Source organism: Athene noctua, chromosome 26 (genome assembly GCF_965140245.1).
Source record: "Athene noctua chromosome 26, bAthNoc1.hap1.1, whole genome shotgun sequence".
Lineage (NCBI taxonomy): Eukaryota > Metazoa > Chordata > Aves > Strigiformes > Strigidae > Athene > Athene noctua.
Genome location: NC_134062.1, coordinates 1,745,845 through 1,767,963, shown reverse-complemented (window position 1 = coordinate 1,767,963; position 22,119 = coordinate 1,745,845). Strand labels below are relative to the sequence as shown.

Sequence of the window (22,119 nt, the reverse complement as noted above, 5' to 3'; positions counted from 1 at the left end):
GGTTGTGGATGAGCACTCACATTGCTTCAGGCTCCATCTCCCAGTTGACGTGTCTGCCAAACTTTGCTTCAGCTTATCTTTCTATTAACTGAAGAAGTCCGTTTCAGTGATTTTTTTGCCTATGCTATCCCACTCCTGTGCCCTGTGTATGAACCGAAGATGACTTTGGGCATTAAAGTTGTGAGCGGAAAAGGATTTTAAATGCTCCTTGGAGAAATGACATGCCTGTGCTTCTGCTGCTCTGCTCCCTGCTGTTAGCTGCCAGCGGGGCACCTTGCCTCCTCACTCTGCCAAATCAAACCCAGATGTGTGTTTTGATAAAACAACACACAGGAGGGAGCGGCAGCAGACTTCACTTCTGGTTTGCACACATTCAGACTGCAAGGCAAAGGCTGCCCTGTTTAGCAGAGGGAACTGGAGCATATTCAGCTCAGCAATCGGTGAAGCGTTTCTCTGAGATCTCAAGCCAGAAAATAAGCGAGGAAGGCCAGGATGAAGATAGTGGCTCTCTACCTGCTCTGGACTAGGCACCTCTCTGCTGTGCTGTAGGTATCTCGGCATGGCTCACCTGGAATAAAGGGGCCCTCTGCAGCCCTCAGACCAGGCACCCTGCTGCAGCACAAATAAAGACACTATTTGCCATCAAAGGGATTTCATCTCGAGCAAGGGAAAGAAGTCACTTGCTTAATGCTCTGAAGCACACTGCAAATATACAAGCGTACTTTTCCCCCCACAGTAGCGGACTCTACGACAGCATTCCCAAGAAACCTGCAGGAGGTAGGAACCCGCTTTCTGCAGGTCTGCCTTTACCTCGTGCTGAGATTTGCGTTACCCGCGCTCAGTGATAAAGCACGATGCTCCGCCGCGCACCCGGGCGCTTCATCGCCACCCCGGCACTTGCACAGCCCGAGCGGGCTCTGGGGACAGGCCCGGCCGTGCACGCCCCAGCCCGGCTCCTCGCTGGGGCCACCGCGCCCCGGCGCGGACCAGCCTTCTCCGGGCTGCAAAGCGAGGGGCCGCGCTGCCCGACGCGAGCGGGATCTCGCTCGGCACCGGCTGCGCCGGGCCAGGAGAGGGACCCCGTGCCGCAGCCTGCGAGGCGACGGAGGCTCGGCGGGCACGGACGGACCAGCGCGGGCCGCGGGCGGGCTCAGCTCCCCTGGGCGGCCGTGGCTGTTCCTGCCGCTCGCCATGCCCCAGGTTATGCGTGAGGAATACTGCGCTGCGCCGCGGGGAGCGAGCGGGAACCGGCCCCGGCGCCTCAGGGCCCGCCGCGAAATGGCGGCCGGCGCGGCCCCGCCCCGCCGCTCGCGTAGCCACGCCCCCACGCGCGCCTCCCGCCGGCGCTGCGTCAAGCGCGTGGTGGGCGGGGCGGGGTCCCCACGGCAACGGCGGGACGCGGCGCGTCCTGGGCCCGGCGCGCGCCGCGGGCGCGGGGGTCCCGCCCGCCATGGCCGAGGCCGAGGCCGAGGCCGTGCTGCCCGACGAGGAGCAGGAGGAGGATTTCCAGCGGTTCCTCCGCCGTGTGGACGAGATCAGTAAGCGTGCTGCGGGCCGGCCGCGCCACGGGGCCGGGGCGGGTCAGAGGCGGAGCTGGCCGCCCCGGGCCGGGCGCGGGGCCGGAGGAGGTCGGACGTGCCCGTTTTCTTCAGATAGGGGCTGAAGGAAAAGGGCGGTGGGTAGAAGGAAAGCATAAAAGGAATGGAAAAGAGGAAAATTTCCGCCCCCTCTCCGCGTTCCGAGTTTGTTTTATGTGAAGCCTCCCTTAGGAGCTCGGGCGCCGTGAGGCGCTGCAGGTGCCCAGAGCTGCTTTCTAAACCTAGGGAGCTTTTTAAATGTAGAAGCTGTAGGGTAGCTTTTGGGCGTGAGATGAAGTTGTATTTGTAAATGTTTCCATCTATAAAGGCCATCCTGCTCACCAGTGCCTTCAAAAGGGTGTGTTGTCAGAGGCACAGCTGAGCTATTGGTCCCTTCAGGATCACTGGAGTTGTGTGTGTGTGTGTGTATACATGTGGAATTTTTCTCATCCTCTTTTTAGCCAATTTAGTGCAAGGCTTGAAATCCCCAGACCCAGCTGTAACGGAAAAAATCATTGCTGAAACAGAGAAAAGGCTCCACTATCAAGAAACTAGCAAGGAGGAAGAAACAAAGACTACAGTGAACAGAACGGTCATCAACACGCAAGCTTCCGTAAGGGGGGTTATCTCTTTGAAGTTAAAACCGTATGCAGTTTAGGTCTTTTAAATAACACTACTTCATTTCCTTGCCCAGGAGGAAAAAAAAATTGAACAATATTTACAAGTGCATTCTCAATGTGACTTTGTTTTTTCCACTGGTTGTCTTATTGAGAGGTACTTGATGTCATATTGTCTTTGTCTTAAGATTGCTAACAACACAGAATACTTCTGTTGGATTTATCCAAGTTGGATGCAAGCACTGCGGTGCCGTAAGTTGTACTTTTTACCTGTGCTTCAGGAACTCGAGCAAAACTAGTTGAAGATGCAGAGCCCTGTCATTAATTTCATTAGGCTTTGATTCCTGCAGCAGGGTTTGAATTTTGATGACTTGCCTTATTAAAGATACAAATGAAAGCTTTCCAATAATGTCAAAAATGACTAAATCCTTACCATCCCTTGTTTAAGTGTCAATTTGATATTCCCAGTATGCATCAATCTCGATATTTCAGTCTCCCTGTAGCTTTGAACAACTTAACCAAGTGTTCCCTTTGCTGCTGTGGGGTTTACTAAAATGTCTGTGTACAAGCGTGTGCTGTGTTTCTCTTTTTTTAGGACACGGCAAACGCAGAGGCAGTGAGTGCAGGTAGGACAGTGCTCCCTCTAGTATTTAGCATCTCTTCAAATCTCTTTTAGCAGAGCTGGAGTAAGGGTTGCTGATACTTCACACGAGACCTAATTCCACTCCTGCCAAAGTCAGAGCTAACTTTCCTAGTGATTTTAGTCAAAATTCAGTCAGATCGAGGAACACACTCAAGGATCTTACCAGTATGGCTGGATTTGTTCATAGGTGGGAGGCTTGTTGGTGTAGTTTGTTATCATATTCTGGCCTCTCAACTAGAAAGTTAGTATTCTGAATTTAAAAGGTAACAAGTTTATATCTAGAGATGAGACTCTTCGAGGCACCTATGCAGTCCTGAGCGGTAGCAGTCTGTGTGTGTACTAGCCTGTCATTCATGTTCCACTGTAATTATTGAAATGTCCCCTTACCATAAATGACCCCTCTAATGTAGAGAAATTACTCAGAATTACTTTTTTTTTTTCTCATCTGTAGATTACTTTTAATGAAGCTTGCTTGCTTTTTTTTTTTTTTTTAAACTAAAATACCACCAACTCTCCTGGCTCAAAGAGGGCTTTCTGGCAATTTTGGAAAAGGATGCGAAAGAACGAGCTAAACGAAGGAAGAGAAACGAACACTTAGCAAATGGTAATTGCTAAAGGCTTTTCTAGCTAATACCTTCAAAAATTGCTTAGCAGGAACTAGACTGATTTAAGAGGCTATTGAACTACTCTGTTACTGCCATTCTTAGGCACACTGAAACGGTGCTTTGGTTATCTGAGACCAGTGATCTCGTCCAGAGCATTGATTAGCTGGATGGAGCAGGGTTATCTCTCCTCTGTACTATCCTCTTTATGATAAGGGTTTCGGTTGGAGGGAGGGAGTTTGAGTATTTCAGAGCTGGGCTGGGCAAAGACAAGTGCTCTTTTCTCTCAGAAAGAGGAATGGGGATCTTGTGCACTGAATAGTTCAGAAGTCCCTTGCAAATAACGGTTAATGAAGGCAGCTGCAGTGGAGCTGGACTGGAATTTTGATGATTATTACAAGAGGAGAATATGGCCTCTTCTTCCTCAGTCACCATTTGGGGAAATAAAACCCATGTGTTATTTTGAATACATATCTGTTGTTTTGCAGCTCTGAAAGAGAAGGGAAATGATGCCTTCAGGAAAGGAGACTATGACATAGCTATTCAGAGATACACTGAAGGTCTGGAAAAACTGAAAGATAAGCAGGAACTTTACACAAACAGAGCGCAGGTCAGCGTGTGGAAATGAGCTACCACTCTACTGCTTTTAGTGTTACTTTGCCAGGATAGAACCCAAAAAGATTGTTCTGTTATCTAAGTGAATTTCGTAAAAGTGAATGTATTTGGCATTACAGAGAGGCTTAAAAAAGGGAGTAAACAATTTTTCCTGGCCACCCACCCTCCACTACCAGGAATTAATGAGTTCTGCTTTGCTGCCATATTATCAACAATACATTTTGACGGTGGCTAGAAGCTAACAGCAAGACAGCGCAGACTGAATGTATTCATCTTTTTACAAACTTAATGAAAGAGTTGCAGAAAGAAGATCATTAGAGGTGTACTTTCTTCCCTCGATCCGTGTGTCTGAATCCCTCGGAAGCTCTAGTTCTGCTGGGGCTAGTTCTTCCCGAGAGAGTTCATGTCTCCTCCCTCCTGGATATGGCACAGGTGAACCCCTGCTCCTCCAGAATAAGGGGAAAAAAAATCATTGTAGTTCAGGTTTTTTTAATGCACCGATTTTTTTTTTTTTTTTTTAGGGGCCACTTCTGTAACTGTAGAGTGTTAACATTTGCTTTGCCATTTGCTTTGCATTCTCTACTTGCCTCGTTATAATCTATATGTGTATATTGAATTTTTAGTAAATTTATTCTAAATTACAGACTCCATGTAGATGGAAGACAAGTTAAGAAACAGCTGGTAATTATCTTGCAAAAACAATGGCTAGGCCAATCAGCAGTCTAACTTTATTTTTTATAACTAGCTAATGTTTGTCCAATATTTGGTGGAAGTCGTTTGATGTATTCTAATTATTCTGCCTGGACTCTACTGGTTTTATTTCAGGCCTACCTGAAGATCCATGAGTATGAAAAAGCCATCGGTGACTGCGAGTGGGCATTAAAGGTAACTTCAGGATTCTGTCTTTTAGGATCAGGTCAGGTGCTCCTGGCAGGTGGATTTGTGTGTAGCTGATGATATGGAGACAACTTGCTAACGGAAATGAAAGAATGTGGTAGAGCTGCAGAGATTTCTGCATCCTGAGCTGACATGAACAGTATAAAACAATATTTCAGTGCTGCCTGTGTGCAGAAGCTTTTCTAGCTCTTAAGAGCTTTTAATTTAAAAGTTTAAATGATAATAAGCCATTAACTGCACACATTGGCACAAAATATCTTGCCCATGCTTCTAAAAAGGGAAAAGGGACTTCTTAAGCTCACAAAGATCAGATCTGGTGGGAAAGATAAAGATTATATAAAATGTCGAAGAGCTGAATCCAAATTCAGTTGTGTTACATCAGTGATGCCCATGACTACAACACAATTAAAAGATTATTAATAATATTGGCAGCCTTAAGAAATCTAGAAATCAATATTTTTGACACAAAATTGAACTGGAAAAGATCACCTGATCTGTTAGTGTTGAGCTAGATGTTTTCTCCTTTTTTTGTGTGTGTGCACAGCTAATGAAAATAAGTACTTATTTCATTTCTGGCATAACTAATCAAAAGACATATGGAAAGTCTGTTGTTACAAAAGTTCTGCCATTATAGACTTGCTGCAGGCCTTAACATTGCCTAATTGCATGAGAGTCTGCTTGTATTGCCTGAAGTGCAGTTTTCTGGGAAGGGTATTGGCACCAGCTGCTTTCCACCCTTAACCAGCCCAAAGCCAACGTTCCTTGCATAGGGAAGGAAAGTTGGTGCCTGGAGGCAACAACTGAGCGTTCAAACTTGAGGTGCCTCTAGTAGATGGTATGAATACCCTCTTCTGTGCTTACAGTTATTTTGGGCAGTTGTAACTACTAATTGAAAGGCTGGAAGAAATATTAAAAGGTTAAAATTACTAAAGACATAATTAACGATTTCTTTTTTAACACAGTGCAATGAAAAATGTATTAAAGCCCATTTCCTAATGGGGAAAGCTCACCTGGCACTTAAGCACTACAGTGAGGTAAGTTCTTGTGGCCCTGGGACCATGTTTTGTTCAGCTTTTGATGTGATATTGTGGGTCAGAGACATCTGTGATCTTAAGAACCAGAACAAATGAAAATATGTTGAGCCTTTACACTTGAGAGAAATTTTCTGTGCTTTGCAAAGACTAGTAATTCTAAAATCTAGTCTCCTTTCCACATCTTAGTAAAATAGCCTGTATCCTTTACTTTGATACACACAAAATGTAGGAGGACACTTCTGTGTGTCAATTTGCGGTCTAATCTACCTCAAAAGAATAAAGAAATTCTCTGTTGAGCATACATGGTTTATCTGGTGGGAATTTGTCACCACTTGGCTGTCAGACCCCAAGACAGCAAGCTTTACTCTGGTGCTGGGATGCTTGACTCCAGACTGGGTGTGTGGGGAGCCTGCAGGGATTGTGTATCTGCTCAGAGAACCCCACGTTTGGCCCTTCAGGAGAAGGGCTTCAAGGCTGATGTTAGCGATATGTGCCCAGGGAGGTGGCAGTGCTGGAAGTGCCACATTTCAGCTCGGATGAGGATCAGAATGAAGGAGCATCCTTGTCAGGCACTGCAGACTCTCGTGGTTGCAGTCTACTAGCAGTAACTACATTTCCCCCAAAGAGACAATTGAGTAAAACGTTATTTCACTTTTTTATCCTAAATTGCTCTGTGCAGTGGGCGTTATTAAACTGTTGTTGCATAGAACTATGAAATGATTGCACGTCACCTGTGGATGAGAAAAATCTCTACATATTTCAAATTAAGTGAACTGTAAGATAAAAAAATGCTAGTGAGTGATACCATTTTTTTCCCAAGATCCTAGTGAAATGAATGTCAAACAAAAGATTTAATTCTGCATTTCGTCTGTGAAAACCTAATGGAAGCATATATGGTGTTAAAATAATGGAACATCCTATTAACAAATATTTAAGCTTGAGATAAAGATATTTTAGTGCAACCCTGACCCTTCGTCTTCAAAAATAATAAAGAGCCTGAAAAGGAGAGCAGGCAAGCTCAAAAGTATTTCTGATCCTGTCAGAAACTACTTCCCTAGAAACAAGTGTAGAGTGTGGGCAACACAAGTCTGCATCAGATTCCACCTTGAGGGGTTCTGGGCAGCTTCATCTCTGAGGGAGGTTCTGCCTTGCTGCAAGCTTGGCGATGGGGTTAGTTCTGAGCACTTGCTCCAGGTGCACAAAATGCACAAAGAGAAGATAAAGATACAGGATGCACGTGTCTGATCCCTGCTGACAGTTCCAGTTCCTGCAGTTTTAATGGGATACCTCATTTTCTGTTTTCTCACTGGAACTTTGCAGTTTTGTTCCTGCTAGTACGTTCCTAGGTTTGTATTTGAAATTTTCCTTCTAATTTGAAATAGAAGACAGATGTAGGGACTGAGAATAATATTAAAAATGTTCAACTTACACTTTTGATTATGAAAGTTTTGACTTGTGTCTCTTCAAAAATTTCTTTTTTCGCACTTAAGTCCTGGGCCCAAGACCTATTTAGCTTAAACAGGATGATTGTGACTAGGATATTACTTCTATCATCTTCCCATTTTTATCTTAAATTAAGAGCCTGTTTCTTTTCTCTGTTAAGTCCAAGCAGTGTTATGAGAAGATCTTACAAATTGATCCCCAAAAGGAAAGCCTATTTAAAGGTAAGAAATAGAAATTTTTACGCTGTCATCCCTTGTTTTCTGATCAGGATGGAACTTAATCAAAACCACTCTTCTGCTCTTCAGAACTTTTGATGGAGTCTCTTCATGCAGCTTTTGTTTCTGATTGTTTCTTCTTTAAGCTCTGTTTCACTCACCAGAGCTGTGAGTCATTCTGTACATCTCTATGTAGAAGGTACCGCTGTCATTGCCATGGAGTCAACTTCATTTTTTTTACTTGAAACCGTATCAAAACATTTAACTGTCATGTTTTTCTTTTGATTTCCAAGATTGCATGAAAGAGGTAAACTTGGAGGAAAAAAGAATGAAAGACGAAGAGAGAGCAATGAAGGAAGTTCAGTCTGGAAATCTTGCTGCTCTGTCCATAAAAGAACTGCTGCAGAAACTTGATAGGCCTGACCAGAATATCCTCTACTATACAGGAGGGATCAGACTTTTGGCAGGAGCCGTGAAGGACTGTAAGTATTTGATGCAAAGGTGGTTGATCATGGGACTTGTAATCCAAGTAGATGAATACAAGTGGAGTAGTTTTTAAAGGAACAGGAAAAACTTTACTTTTTTTTATATTTATAACTTTTTTTATATTTAAAACTTTATATTTAAAAACTTTTTTTTTTTTTATTTAGAACTTTTTTTATATTTAAAACGTGAAATCAGCAATGTTTGGTATTTCAGAATCGGTGGCCAGTAGATATTTACATATATTTTTTCACATCTAGACTGATGTTGTAGCTGAGCTGTTAAAACTTCTTATGGATTTGGGTCTCTTAAGAGCGGTTTCGTTTGTTTAGAGATATTTGTAATTCTGTGTTAAAGCATATTGATTTGCAAAGCCAGGCTCATGTTTCAGCCTTCCTAAAAAGCCTTTAACATGAAGCCAAGTGTTCTTTCCAGCGCCAGGCACGAATTCAGCGTCAAAGCTGCTTCTACTTCAAGTATCATTCTTGGAGATTTTCCCCTCTTTTAATGATGTTCTTTACCCAAAGCTGTTGATCCAGTGACCTTTTCTTTTAACACTGTATTACAGAAGAGCCTGCCTTCACAACGATACATCAGCCAGATGTATCATAGAGCTGATTTGTTTATCTCTACATTTTTCAGGCACTGAGCAAACTTTATTTAGAACAAACAATGGATTCAGTATCCTCAAAGACAACAAGATTGTAAGACGGTAAGAGCTCTCCAAAGGAGAACAGGAGGGTGTTACAGCACGAGGAAATGAAAAGATTGTTTTCAAGAAACACAATCACCTCTTGAAATGCAGATGAAATGACCAACAGATAATGTAATAACAGATTTTAATGTCTGAATGGACTGACTTATATCTGACTCTTACACAAACAGTGCTCTCTTAGATGCAGTGAGCAGATTTCATTAATTTCTGCTTCTGTCTCCTATTTCTGTACAGTTATCCTATCTCTCATGGTGAGAGCAGGTTTGTAAAAAAAACTTAATATAAAAGAACATCTGAAGGCACTTAGCTGCTTTAAGTATACCTGGCTAGACTCCCTGGTCCTATAAATTGCTGTCAGTAAATATTTGGCCATATAGCTCCGTAATGTAACCTGCAAAAAGCTCTAATCCTATAACCAAGGAAGAGGATAATCTCTGGGCACCTGTATCTTGTGCTGCTGTATTTTCTTGGCTGCTGTTTTATTGTGTTTCCGTAATCAAGAAACAAATCTGACTAACACTTCTCTGTATTGCTTTATAAACTTTGTCTTTGGATGGATCTCCTATTTGAATGTATATTCGAGTCAGGTTCAGATAGATAATGGAAACAAGAGATGCAAAAGTTGCTATTTGAAAATTCTGCACACCAGAGTTTGTCCAGCATGATCTGGTTGAACAGGGCAGGAGAGCTATTCTTCGAGGATGTCACTTGGGACTGCAGCACAGAGACTTCTTCCAGGTTCATCAGTGTTTTGGGTGTTGGCTATAAACAGACTCGGGAGGTGAAGCACTTCCAGATTTGCACAAACTGTTTAGGCCCTGGCTGTTCACAACTATTTCAGTGCAGAACTGAAATTATCACCTGTTTTGTGCTCTGTAGTGCTTGTATAGGGTCTGTGTGCACTGGGTGTGGAGTGGAGCTCGTAGATCATAAATCTGGTCTCGGGGGGAGGTCCTCTGGAAAACAAGTCTGATGGTCCTGAAAATGTTTAACCGGTGAGCTGGGTTTAGAGCTTACAGGCTGAAGTGTTCCTGTGGCAGACCCTCATCTCTGAGGTGCTTGCTGATTTCCCTAGCCAAAGAGCTGAATGTCTGAGCTGCCCTTTGCTCTTTTTACAAGCTAACGTTTCTAATTTAGGGGCTTCTGTGCAGAGAGAAAAACCGCTGCTGAAGTCGATCTGTCTGTTTCTCTTCTCCTTCTGTGGCAAGCTGTCTGCGCTGGGAATGGTAAAGCTATGTAATCAACATTAACCGTTGTTAATGTGTTGTTAATATGGTGCTTACTGCGTCTAAAATTGTTGTGCGGCGTGAACATCACTTTCCCAAAGCACTTGGGGCTAGACCTTATTGTAAACGAAGTTTTACAAGTCAGATGCAAATGTTGGAGGTACATGGCTAGCAGCAGCCACGATTTTGGCAGTTCTGTGCATCATGAGATGAAATTTTCAGTCTATTTCTGTGACCATTTGAAATCTACTGAAGGGGTGGAAAGTAAATTCCCTGTGATTATTGCTGCTATTAAGAGAATATCTCTTGTAATATTTTGTCTTTTTTTAAGCAGTTATACTAGCAAAAAGCAGAGTTTTGCAGAAGTGCCATTAGAGGAGGCTGAATTCATTTGGCATTCACAGTCAGTAGTCCTCGGGCAGGTAGCCCTTGCCTCTGTTTCTAGGGTGTGTACACGTAGATGAGAATTGGGCTTGGGAGGGGGGTGTAAAGTGGTGCAGAGGGCCACACAAGGAAAATACAGAGCGCTTGGGGTCAGTGTCTGTGTTGACTTATATATCCCGGGATCCACCGATGCCCAAGAGAATATTTGTGCTGCAAGGTAAAGACAAAACCCATTTGATATTCTGCCTGTAGGTAGGTAGCAGTAAATAGAGAGTAACGTGCAGGCTTGTGTAGCTTACGTGTTTGTGCCGGGCAGGGCAGTGTACCGCTGTGCCAGAGCAGCCTAGACCCTATCAGTTTGCAGGCAGCTGATGAAGCAAAGAGCGCTTTGTGCTCACGATTCTGGTGTCCCTTTCTTTGAAGAAGCCTGAGAAGCTGGCGTGTTGCTAGTGAGAGTAGAAATTCAAACACCGGTGTACGTGTTGAAATAAAGGAGCTGCGAGAAGATTAGTGAGTGTTCTGCCTTGCCGTTGCTCTGCAGGAGTGTTATGCAAGGTGAACACACAGTGAATGAGCACATTAGTGGATGAAGTAAAGATATTAAACCCGTTAAATCAGCACCTAGGGAAAAGAAAAAGTAATGGGGATGCCATTGTGTGTGTGGCGTTGCTCTTAGATATTCTCTTTTTTTTTTTCAGAAGAAAATCTGCGTCTCCTATTGACTCAACCCGATGTGAATGCACAGCTGCCAGAACTGCTTTCTTCTGGGGTGTCGGAGATCCAACAGGAGACCTTGGCACTGATTGCTCTTTACTCGGACAATGAGAATGGGAGGAGGCTGCTGGTCAGGCACCAGGACCTCACCAAGTAATAAGCACTACTGTACCTCAGAAAAAATTCCTTAATGCCTGGGTTCACAGGGGTTTGGTTCACAACATTCAGAACTCATTCCACGAGCACCAAGGTGACAGGTTTTCTGCAGGAACATAATGACATTGAGACATCTGTCCTTGAGGGACAGGCCTAGCTAAGCAAAAGTAAAAGTTAGATGGGTGAGGAAAACTTTAGTAAACTTTGGATCTGTAGATGTCTGAAACTAAGTAGCAAGGGCTCATTCCTGAGGTTGTTCATGTAATTTTGAGGCATAGTTACTTTCTTTAAACCAGTAAGTGTGTGAATGTCTAGCATTTAATCAGGAACTTCCACTGTTGTCTCTTAATAGCTCATGGTTTCTAGCTGCAGTACTCTCCTCATTTGGTAACTGGTATTTATGATTATTCAGCGTTGCCATGACTCACTGAGTGGTAAAAGAAACAACAGTATTACCTCTATCCTGTTATCCTGCTATTTCCTTCTAGAGTTAAGCAGAGGAGAAACTTTAACGTCATGGTTTGCACTACATGGTTTGAAGTAATGAATGAACAGAAAAGATTCTCCAACAGTTGTACACATGTTATATACAACATCAATCCAGTGGCATTTTTCCTTGGAAAAGAAATAAGCCACATCTGAGAGGGTGTTTTAAAAAGGCAGATAATATTACCATGGCTTGAAATATTAGGAGCCTGAAAAATCTTCTGTCAACTCCTGAAAGAGATCCTGGGCCTTGAAAAGAGTTAGGATGTTCCAAAGGTGACGTGGCAGATACTGAGCTTCTCAGCAGTTGGGCTTGTCATCAAAAAGAGACAGTACTGTAGGTTCTCGCTGTGCTACAAAGTCAGAGAAGCATGGCAGAGAATTTTAGCTCGGTAGAGGAGCATGTGGAAACCCCAGCACGGGTCTGCAATGTCTTACTGTTCAACAGAGTTTATGGCTTCACAGTGTGAAGTCCTGTGAATTGTGTGCAGTTCAAATCCACAGCCACAAGGCACACTATTCCAAAAGCTCAAAAGGTGAGGGGCATGATGCTCTTTTTATTCAGACAGGAGATAAATTTTTCTTTGCTTTTTAGTTAACCCCCTCCAAAGACTGTTGGGTTTGCTCAGCATGTCCTTTTAAGTCATGCAAGCATCACACTGACGTTCCCTGCGGACTGTTACAGTCTGTTGCAGGTGTTCAGTACTGGGCTGTGCTGGTGATGGTCTTGGTCCTGACTCGCATTCTACTTGTCTGTCTCTCAGATGTTCTCCAGCAGCAAAGCAGCTTAGCTTCAAATGTCTGTGGAGCTTGCATGCCAATTAAATGTTCTGATGCCGTTAAAATCATTGTGCTTGTGGGAAGAGGGACAATATTGTGAGAGAATCTAGTGCCAGAATATTGTTCTAGTGGCAGTTAGGTGACTGAGTACGTTTGGAGGGTCTAGTGTATCCAGCTTGGTCAAAACCCTACTGAACCCAAAGGAGTTTAAGATGATAAACTGTGTTGGTGCGCTTAAAATACAATTTTGATCTTTAGAAACTAAAGCCAAAGCTGACATAAGTTATTTAATTTTAATTACAGATGGCTGCAGATTTTGATGACATTTGTCAACAGCACTGATGCCAGGGCTACCAGTGCTATGAACATACTTTCTGGTTTAACTGAAGAAGAAAGGTAACTTATATTTTTCTTCATTCATTTTTATAAAGCTGTACTTTGAAATGTACTAAATGACCTAGTGATAGAGGCTCTTGGCCTTTGCTGTGAGGGTACATTGCTGACTGATGTTTGCTTTGTCTTTATGTTGCTGTTGTGTTGCCTTTATCTGTGATTTTTCTCTAAAGCTTTAGTGTCCAAATATGGCTTTCTCTGTCCCCCAACAGGTTCAGAACTCAGTGTCGTGTCATGCTTTCCACAGGTGTTTTACCTTTATTCACGCAGTTGCTGGTATGAAAGATCTCAGTTTTCCTGGTTTACCTCTGTGTAACATCTCTTATGACCACTCTTTCCAATTTTACAGCCGATTGCTCCTAGACAGAACCCCTCTGTGGTAGAACTACAGTAGTTACTGTGTCTCTAGTTCTGTAGGTGTAAGAAATCCAGTTCTGTCAATACGCTTTGCTCAGGAAAATACTCTGTCTCCAGTGCTTAGTGCTTAGTTTCTAGACATTACTAGTTTTATATTCAATGAAAACTCTGGGCTTGGTTGTGGATTCCCACTAGTAGTGCGTCAGGTCAGGATTTCACCCTCAGCTTTGTGTTACGCTCTTCTTAATGTGACTCTAATCCACTGTCACCAACTGGTCATATCTTGGGTAGTGACTTTTTCTGATTTTTTTCTAATCTGAGAGATCAGGGTGAAGAGATTTCATTAGGTCACAAGGTAAAGATGTTTAGAGGTTCAGATCCCTTTCCTGCTTATCATTCATTTAAACTACAAACTTACAATGTTGTTGGTACAGAAACCTGTCAGGAAGAGGGAAGATGACAGGGAAGATTGGTTTTGTCACAAAACAGCAGATATAGCTGGAAAAGTAAAGTACTTCCACGTCTCCAAGCAAGCACCAAGACAACACAATAATTAGAGCGTTTTTACATTGCTAGTTGCTTTTTCCTTTTGAACATACTTTACTGGAGTTACAGCTGCAGCAGCGGCTGTTCTGTTCTGTGACCTGAGTGACAGCAAGAAATACTCACAGACTGAGGTTAGGAACTACAGAACCCAGTCACTTTTTCTGAAGACTCTTAAAATGTCATCAGGAGGCTCAATGTGAAAATGAGGGTCATTTGCAAACTTTGGACAGTTGGAATTTAACGTAGGTGAGAGAGGTTCTGGAATCCCATTTTCCATTGCCAAAGGGATAGGAACATGTATTTGTTATTTCCTTGTAATTTGTTCTTAATTTATTGTTCTGCTCTTCTGTTTTTAGACCTCTGCCAAGCTGGTGAACCAGGCAGCCCTTGCCTCTTGCATTGGCATCATGGGGAATCTGTGTGCAGATGTAGTCATCCGAATGCACATGGCCGAGTCCAAGGAGTGCTGGCAAGCGTGCCTAAAGCTTGTGGTAAAGAAACTTGACAGCTCCCTAGAATGGCCTTTTCAGCCCTATCCTCTGGGGAAATCACACTCCTGTGATAGTGTTTGTCTGCCTTCCCCAGTGGCTCTGAACCCTCGACTGAGATCTTTCAAATCTGGGAGTTGGATGAAGGTCTCACAGGGGTCCATTGTTCACGTCAGTGTGGATGGATAGTTGTGGGGAGGAGAGTGAGCAGTCCCTTACTGTAAGTGGCCCCTTTCAGGGTAAGGATGCAGCATGAACTCAGTCCTCAAAGTAAAGAATTCAGAGGGTGGGAAAGGATCTCACTGACTGTCTAAACATCAGAAGTTTGGAGTGTGCAGCTTTAGATACCAAAGTGAAACAAACATGAGAATAAATCTGTATCAAAAAGTCGTCATTAGCTCTGGTGCTCACAGGACTTCCTTCCTTCTGAGTTCGTGGCGCATCAAGGGAACCCAGATGCACCGTGTCAGTAAGCACACACACAAGGAAGTGTGTGTTCTGAACCTCTGAAGTGATTTCACTCTTCTTGTCTCTGTACACAGGATGAATGCTTTGATGTCAGCACACCCAAATACCAGGAGTGTTTGTTCGCAGTGCTGGGCCTAATGATGAACTTACTGCTTGAATCAAATGTCATCATCCGGGTATACAAGATTTGTGAATGTTCTTTGGTAGTGTTCTTCTTATAATCACTTCCTCAGAGATTCAGAATTACTTGAGCAGTTAGAGCATCCTCCTCCCTTGTCGCTGTAAAAATGGGCCTGATGCAAGTCGCTGAAGTCATACCAGAACATTCCGATAGAATAGGGGAGGGAATGACTGTGGAACAGTGTGACCTTGCAGCCTGTACAGGGAAGAAGGGCTTGACTGCATTAGACTGCTTTAGAGCCCTCTTCCACATCAGGCATGCCGAAGCACTTAAAGGCTGCCAGCCTTGGATTTTGCTGGTGTTCAGTTAACCGTCAATTTTTATTGGTGTTTAAGTGTAGTTGACAATTTAAATAAGCTAGAAAATGAAAAAATTTACAAAACTGTCTCCTCCACCACCACCCCTCTACACACACGTTATGAGAAAAATACAATGTAAAGCACATACAGTAACTTTCCATAAGGGTACAAGTGGGGTTTTTTGGCATAACTGTCCATTCTTAGATGCTTGGCACATTCCAGAATTATTTAAAACCAAGGATTCCATCAAGAAGGAAGAATTTCTTAAAGTTACATGCGGGTGCTGAAGCATTAGTGCCATGTGTGCCCTGGTCTCCACTGGATTCTTTGTTGTACTTTGTCTAGTAACTCATTTCTGCTCTAACACTTCCCAGCAATCAGCTGGACCTGAGGTTTTTTCACGTTGTTGTTTCAGGACTTTGCTGTGGACATAAGTGGCAGGTGCATGACTCTCCTTGGGGATAAGGATGGAAGGATTGTGACCGTAAGTGGGCTCTCTATGGACCAACAAAAGATTGTATTAGCTGACCTGACTGAACACTTCAGTGCAAACTGCTCCCCTATGCAAGTCTGTACATTAGGCTTCAAAGCCTAAAACATTCATAATTTTTAGTAGTAAAGAAATAATATACCACTTAGTTTTTTATAGTGTTTGATGCAAGAGGTTCTCCACATTCTAGTGAAATCTCCTTAATAGCAGCTCTTACAAATCACTGGTTGTCAATAAAAAACTCTTTAAAAAAATCAATCTAGAAGCGAAGGAGCAAGTTGGGTGTTTAGCAGCTGTTTCTTTTTACAGTTCTTGTACCTAGATCATACCTAGGAGAACGTACTGCTATTAACATAGGACAGCAGTAACAGCAGTTACTCAAGGCAAATGGGTAGGAGCAGGTGTGGGCCCAGAGTCCATTCACCTCTCTGAACTCACATGAATTGTTCTGTTCTACCTGACTCGATGCCAGCTGGGCTAGGCTGGTTTCTACTGGGAATTTGTTTCAAGAAATAAACATACAGGAGTTGTCTTGATCTCAGTTTGGTCTCCTCCCTCGCTACACCGAGTCTTTAGAAGCTGTGCTGAGTCCAGTTTTCAGTAAGAAATAAAAGAGCCATGTCCTGAAGGTCTCTGTTGTATTTCTCTAAGTTTCTCCTTTTATCACTTTAATTACTGAGGGTTTCTTCTGTAAAAACAAAATAATTTGAAAACTCCTTAAAGTTGTCTGGACAAATAAACATTCTTTTTTTTCTTCTCTCACACTGTTTTCTAATTAAGAGAGCCATTGGAGCGCTAAGCCGTGTCCTGCCAGCGTCCTCCTCGGCAGTAGAAGAAGCAGTGAAAGGAGGGGTGGTGAAGAAAATGATCAAATTCTTGCAAGTAAATTAATTTAACAAAAATTACTTTATTTCTGCTTGCATTGTCCCACAAGAAAACCATAGTTGCCTGTGTTCAGCCTCCTTTTCCTAGGAGAAAGACCCATGCAGTCTGGCTGCATGTGTCTGCATCTGTGTTGTCCGTTGCAACAGTGCTCTCAAGTTTAATTTTAAGCTAGGTAGCCAATTTGGAGACTAGACTGCCTTCTGTAGCCTGGTCCGTAGCCCAGATTTTTCAGTTGTTTCTGTATGAGCCAGATGCCAGTGCACAGCTCTGCTTGCAGAGATCTACAAACTCAGGAATCCGCTACTGCAGGCCCAGATGGAGGATTAAAGCTTAAAAGTGGTGTGGTCTAGTTCAGACCACTGAAAAGCAATGGAGCCCTTTCCACGGGTTATCAGTGAGTGCTGAGTCAAGCCTGGGAGCAGTTTTTCCCTGAATAATCGTGGATATGTTCATCTGTGGAGACTGACTTGCTCTATAGCTGCGTATCTAGCAGAATGTGTATCCACCCAGCCTGATGTGGATTCTACAGATTTGCTGTGATGCAGGTAAAACTAGTCTAGAAAAAGCCTGTGGCACTCAACTTGGCTCTTGTAGCTAACAGGCGTCAGAGGAGTTAATAGTTTGAAAGGAACTGGGCTCCAGAGGTTCAGGGAAATTGTGTATGTTTGTTGCTGGCAGGAAGGAGACTGTTCTTGTGTCATTTTCAGCCTGTGTTCATCTTGAGGTATTTATATACCTTACAGAGGTCTTAATGTGGTGTTGGGGCTTAGGCATAAGGAATATCGACCTATCTCCATGGTAGCTAAGCTATTCTGTAACCTTGAGTAAGTTGGGGTATGAACTGCATGTTTATGATTGTGTGCTTTGATCAAACCTAGGCTGCAGGACAGATCACATCCAATTACGGTATAAAGACCCTTTGCATCTGCACCAGGAGTAACAGACAAGCTCGAGAAGATCTAGTGAAGTCAGATAAAAGTAAGTGACGACTTCACTAATTGGAGACTGAATGCAGAGATGTAATCTTAGTATCATTCCGTTACTTTTCCCTCTAGAACAGAACTGAACACCGGGTTTTACTCTTGCAAGACTTTAGCTGTGTTTTCTGAGTAATGTGCAGTTTTACCTCCTGAAATAATCAGCGTTAGCTCTGTGTGGTTTGAAATAGGCACGTCAGACAATGAGCCTGAGTTAGACACTCTAACCTGGCTTTGCTCTAGTAAAATGGCTTGATGTGCTTTTTCAGGGCCAGAAATACGTGTATTCTGAAAAAAGTGTTTGTAAACTGTAACTGAATTGGGTTGTCTTTTCTGAAGTTAGTGGCTAAAGTAAGAAACTTCATTTAGACATCTGATTTCCAGAGGCAGAGGCTGTTTAGTTTCAATTTACATGTGAATAATATTTGGCCCAGTCTTAAAAGGAAATGGATATGGAGGTAGTGACAATAGCAGACCAGGTGTCTTCGGGTATTTTCCAGTATATTCGCTCCAGTCATGCGGTATAACACTAATTAGATTGCTTTAAAATCCAGGTTCAATCAATGCTCATGTAATAACAACAGAGAATACTTAAGTTCTATCTAAATGGTTGAACCTGTCAAGAAACTGTCAGCTCATGTAGTTCAACCCGAACCCTAAGGATTTTCACTCATTAAAAGCCTCTCAGAGCATCATCTTCCTTTTGTACACCCCGTATTAGTTTCACTGTCATCTGTAGATGAAGGTTTCATTTCCTCAAATTAGCAATAACACTTCACTCTCATTCATTCCACCAAAACTCTGGGTATTAATCTTGTGAGAAGTCATTATTTCTTATTTTTCTCATTCTCTGTTTGCCAACCCAGATATTGCCCTGTTGCTAGGAGCCTGCTGGAATCAAGCTCTAGTCCCATGACACTACATTGCATTCCAGCTGGGCCACTTAGTTCAGGTTCTGCAGCAGCCACTGCTGCTGCCTGGAGCAGTGCTCCTTTTCGGAAGATACTATTGCAGCAGAAAAGGTGGGATCTGACCTGGAAGAACAGATGGAACCATGAAAGAAAACCAAAGCAAACTTATGTAACCCCCAAGGAAGCTTCATGCATGTGAAAGCCATGGCTGCATTTTATTTAGAAAGAGGTCTGTCAGAATGTTTCTAGATTCTGAGATGTTGCTGCTGCTTACAGGTGCCAGCAAGAGCTATACACAAGCTCCATGCTAGAGAACCTCTTGAAGTGTAGATTCAGTTCTAGGCAGGTGAAGCTGAGGCAGAATCCTGGATCCTGAACCTTGCTATGACATCCCCTTGCTCCTCCAGGTTTTCTAGAAAAAAGCCCAACATGGAACAATGCTCACTCCCTAGGAGTTGAGGTAAAGACAAGAGAAAATATCAGTGGTACTTGAACAAATCTCTGTGCATTCTGTACGATTAATCTCTTCCTCCCAGGGTTCAGTGTGCTGCTGAAGCTCTTGGACTCGGAGAATGAAATGATTGTGGGAAACGCTGCTTTCTGCCTTGGCCAGTGCCTTGTAGTTCCTGGAGCAGCGACGTCCTTACTGAATTCCAATGTTGTGATGATTTTGTTGAAACATGCTGGTGGTGATGCTGCAAGAACTTCAGTGCAGGAGAATGCAGCAATTGCTCTGGGGAAGCTTTGTGTTGCTGAACCAAGGTATTGTGAAAAAGGCTATTGTTCTCCTGCACCATCTGGTTGTTATTAGGTGATAGTTCTTGAAAACCTGACCAGTGTAAGTTGACTCTGTTCCTAGAGCAAGCGGGTACAGGGTGGATGATTAGCTTATATAAATACTCTGAAATCTATTGCCCTTCCTCCAGCTGGAATTCCCACTTGTGGTACTGTCCCCACAGTTCTGCTTTAGGGTTCCCGTGCTGTCGGTTGTCTGTCTGACCTGTTTCAAGGAGCTCACTTTGCACTGTGTCTGATGTTACCTGTGCTGGAAGAATGGAAGGAGCAGGAATGATGTTTTAAGTTGGTAGAGGTCAGGGCAATAATGAGAGCAAAACAAAAGTATAAATGTCAGCAAAGAGTGCTGCTGCCTGCCAAGAGTATGCCAAGCTCTAGCCAGCCGCAAGCTGTCAACTGGATCCTGAACTGCATTTGAGACAGAGAAACCGAGTTCAATTTGTTAATATGCATCCTGAACCACTGCAGAAAGCGAGGGATAATGCTTAGGTTCCAGAAGGTTAAGTACCTTGCTTCTGCTGGAGATCCCAAATGAGCAGTAGAGAAAGTATCTGTTCTGAGATTTGCAAAACACTCCAGAGATACAACAGGGAAACACCTTATTTTCTTAGTTTTTTTCATTTGAAATGTCACATATTTGAACAGTTGTCAAGTGTTATTTAGAACTTTCATTTTCCTTTTTGTGAGGAAAAGTAATCTAGAAACTCTGTTTTGCATGCTACTTTAGGAGGAATTTATTGAATGTAGCATTAAACGTGCTTGACAGTTTGAGCATGGCATATAGCAGAGCAGCGGAAGCTTAAAACTTTTAGTGTTAGTCATCTTATTCCCCTGGCAATCTTTCTGTCTTTTCAGGCATATTTTCCAATTGCGGAAACTCAATGGACTGGCCATCCTGAACTCCTCTATGAAATACATGCATGACATCTGAATTCTTCAAGAGAACTTTGAAACGTGCCGTTAATATCACTTGCTCTTGAGTATTTTCATTTTCTTTCTAACTCACAGCACATCAACTTTTCAATCCCTTCTCAAAGTGTTTGCTGGTCCTTCATAGAAGCCAGTGAAACAACATCAGTAGAAGTATCAGGAGAAAGAAGTTAATGTATTATCTAGACTAGTGACAAAGGTAACAGCTTGTGTTAAGCTTGTCTTTGCTTTAATAAATGATGTTGCCCTTTCTTACTTGGCAAGTTCCTTGCTGGTTAATCATTGACCCAAGCCCTGTCTACTTTTCGGTTTGGGTCCGGTACCCAGTGGATTAGAAGGCAATAGAAATAAGTTGAGTTGGGACTTTGAAGGATACTTTTTTTCCCCCCGTACGCTATCCTCTGCTGGCTAGATGATGGTTTAGTATTGCAGGGGTGTGCTGGGTGTGTGTGCGGGGGGCATTTTTGGTAGCAGGGGAGGGGGCTACAGCAGTGGCCTCTGTGAGAAACTTCTTGAAGGTTCCCCGGCTCCGAGTCAGACCTCATGCTTTGCTTAAACCTCATACTTACCAGCTTCAGTATCTTGGTCTTAATTTTGCTAAGTGCTCAATCCTAGTGGTAACCTGTGAGAGAGGTCTGTACACAAATGATGGGCTGTTTATTTTAGTAGCATGACACTTACTGTCTTTGTAAATTTAATGGTATCCCTTGGTCTTTTGTGGGGAGTAAGAACAGTAGCTGACCTTCCTGACTTACTCTCATGGCCCCTTCTGTTCATCTCTGATTTCCTCTACAGTTACTCATTGTTTTTTAAACAGCATCTATCTAGCATCTGTTTTTTTTCCAGAGAGGTCAAAAATTAATTACTACTAATGGCAAGTGTAATTTGAAAAGAAAGGCACTAATGCATTGCTCTTCCCTCTTACGTGTTCTTCCAGGAAGGCAGTGTAAGGTGCTCGTGGAGGGTGTATCTGTTGAGGACTCTGGCGGTGCTAACGGAACAGCAACTGCCCTACTGCTGGCGGAAGGCAGTCAAAGTTAACAGTCTCTTCACAAATAAACAGATGCCCATAGACACAAACCTGTCCTAAAACCTTGTAGAACTTGGGCTAAACAAGGACTTTGGCCATAAATACAATACTTCTGTCTTTTTGCCTTGATTTTGAACATGGGAAACAAAAGAATATATTACATTTCCGTGAAGCAGCACAGGCCGGTCATGTTTGACTTTAAAATGGCTCTTCAGTTTGCCTTCTTGGGTGTCTATTCTGTGTGTAATCTTGTCCCTTCAGAACAGTGGCTGACAAATTCTATATCATCTCCTTTTCTAAATAGTAGCTAAATCATCTTCTCACTTCAGAAGAAGGAAATTCTCTTGTACCTGGTTTTTCTCCCCTCACAGTGAAAAGCACACAATGATAATCACACTGTTTTTTTTTTTAAACTCCTACCTTTCAGTTATGCCCTGCCGAGACAAATATGTAACAAATATTGTGTGGAGGGTTCAAGTCCAAATACGCACTACGCTCTAAACCAGACAAACACCAACTATTGTCTTAGGGAAGAAAAGTTACTGAATCTTATGTTTACAGAGACGGGATGTCAGAGGGGAACAGCAGGTGTAATGTGTCACCAGAAAATTACAGGAGAGTCGAAATCATCTTAAAAGCCTAAAAGCTAAAGATCTTTCTTGGTTTTGACTGACAAGCTGGGTTTTGCTTAATGGAACCTTTCACGTAAGAGTTGCTATTGTCCGCAGAACAAAATGGTGATCAGGTAAGAGAATTTTCTCTAACTTTCTTCTGCAAAAGGT

General features: G+C 43.0%; 1 protein-coding gene across 1 annotated transcript; it reads left to right on the top strand.

The window, feature by feature from the left end:
- Positions 1-1,379: 1,379 nt before the first annotated feature.
- On the top strand, positions 1,380-20,494 carry TTC12 (tetratricopeptide repeat domain 12). Its single transcript, XM_074927437.1, has 21 exons — positions 1,380-1,538; positions 2,039-2,190; positions 2,790-2,814; positions 3,364-3,441; positions 3,928-4,049; positions 4,880-4,939; positions 5,914-5,985; positions 7,589-7,649; positions 7,937-8,125; positions 8,769-8,838; positions 9,979-10,067; positions 11,150-11,318; positions 12,891-12,983; positions 13,193-13,256; positions 14,240-14,374; positions 14,914-15,015; positions 15,735-15,803; positions 16,590-16,691; positions 17,573-17,672; positions 19,119-19,344; positions 20,233-20,494. Exons 1-21 carry the CDS (start codon positions 1,451-1,453, stop codon positions 20,306-20,308), a joined length of 2,142 nt encoding a protein of 713 aa, XP_074783538.1. The 5' UTR covers positions 1,380-1,450; the 3' UTR covers positions 20,309-20,494.
- Positions 20,495-22,119: the final 1,625 nt, after the last annotated feature.

Coding starts and splice junctions, on each gene's coding strand:
- TTC12 (XM_074927437.1), top strand. CDS start 1,451: ATGGCCGAGGCCGAGGCCGAGGCCGTGCTGCCCGACGAGGAGCAGGAG. Junction 4,940..5,913: donor ACTGCGAGTGGGCATTAAAG/GTAACTTCAGGA, acceptor TTTTTAACACAG/TGCAATGAAAAATGTATTAA. Junction 15,016..15,734: donor AATCAAATGTCATCATCCGG/GTATACAAGATT, acceptor TTGTTGTTTCAG/GACTTTGCTGTGGACATAAG.